This window comes from Nematolebias whitei, chromosome 1 (genome assembly GCF_014905685.2).
Source record: "Nematolebias whitei isolate Nwh7 chromosome 1, NemWhi1, whole genome shotgun sequence".
NCBI classification, from domain to species: domain Eukaryota; kingdom Metazoa; phylum Chordata; class Actinopteri; order Cyprinodontiformes; family Rivulidae; genus Nematolebias; species Nematolebias whitei.
In genome coordinates this window covers 41975780-41977260 of record NC_056498.1, presented here as the reverse complement: position 1 = coordinate 41977260, position 1481 = coordinate 41975780, and the positions used below count along the sequence as shown (strand labels likewise).

Sequence of the window (1481 nt, the reverse complement as noted above, 5' to 3'; positions counted from 1 at the left end):
TTTGTTGGTTATTCCTAACTCAGGTGTGGGATTAGACACGGTTCATCCCGTGTTGTGGAACATGGAACTCCCTGCTTTGAACACGTGTGTGCAGGCAGTTCACGTCACCGACAGACAGCCGCCACACAGACAGTCACCGAGGACTGAGGGGACACAGGTTGTTCCAGAATACACCTGAAGGGTACGGGGGACAAAACTACTGAAACTCTGGGGGGTCCAACGGGTCAGGATGGGGGGCGGCGGCCATATTGTCTCACATGTTGGACTTCCTGAGGTGGCTGACAACATTGTACACCTTGCTGGACAGCTGTCCCCCGGTGGCATCTTTTATGCCCTTTACTATGACTACAGCTGTGGAGACAGACAGGGGAAAGGTGGGGGAGAGACAAGGGACAGGTGGGGCGAAAGACATAGAGTCAAACTCAGTTCAAAACTAAACTTCACCAGTAAAACTCCAGAACTCAAAGAGAACTTTAGATGTGCACCTGTAGATCTCACCTGTTTTGCTTTTGCCCACACAGATTCCAAACGTGTTGCCTTCAGCATCTGCTGCGGTCTTAAGGTCGAGGGCGAAGATGGGATCCATGTCCATCTGGTCCCGGATCAGCCGGCACCTCTGCCCTGCAATGTAGACTCCGTTCTGACCGAAGCCAGACCGGTCGCCGCCGAGTTTCTTGATCTCATCCACCTGAGAGGAACACAGAGAAGAATCAGCAGGAGAACACTCATAAATCCCACTGTCCCTGAACTACACATCAGGATCCAGGGTCTCTGAAATAAACATCAGGATCCAGGGTCCCGGAATAACACAACAGGATCCAGAGTCCCTGAACTACACATCAGGATCCAGGGTCCTTGAACTACACATCAGGATCCAGGATCCCTGAACTACACATCAGGATCCAGGGTCTCAAACTACACATCAGAATCCAGGGTCTCGAACTACACATCCGAATCCAGGGTCTCGAACTACACATAAGGATCCAGGGTTTCAAACTACACATCAGGATCCAGGGTCTCAAACTACACATCAGAATCCAGGGTCTCGAACTACACATCATGATCCAGGGTTTCAAACTACACATCAGGATCCAGGGTCTCGAACTAAACATCAGGATCCAGGATCCCGAAATTACACAACAGGATCCAGGGTCCCAGAATTACACAATAAGATCCAGAGTCCCTGAACTAGACATCAGGATCCAGGGTCCCTGAACTACACATCAGAATACAGGGTCCCTGAACTACACATCAGGATCCAGAGTCCCTGAACTACCCATCAAGTTCCAGAGTCCCTGAACTACACATCAGGATCCAGGGTCCCTGAACTATACATCAGGATCCAAGGTGCCTGAACTACCCATCAACTTCCAGTCTCTGAACTACACATCAGGATCCAAGGTCCCTGAACTACACATCAGGATCCAGGGTCCTTGAACTACACATCAGGATCCAGGGTCCCTGAACTACACATCAGGATC

At 50.4% G+C, this 1481-nt stretch overlaps 1 protein-coding gene across 1 annotated transcript in view; it reads right to left on the bottom strand.

The window, feature by feature from the left end:
* The window catches only part of pfn1 (profilin 1), a 4390-nt gene continuing 2909 nt past the window's right edge, over nt 1–1481 (bottom strand). The window contains exons 3-4 of the mRNA XM_037677396.1: nt 499–688; nt 1–351 (exon numbers count right to left, since the gene is read on the bottom strand). Of these exons, the coding sequence (XP_037533324.1) occupies nt 254–351; nt 499–688 (288 nt within the window). The 3' untranslated portion in view covers nt 1–253. The remainder of the gene's footprint in view (nt 352–498; nt 689–1481) is intronic.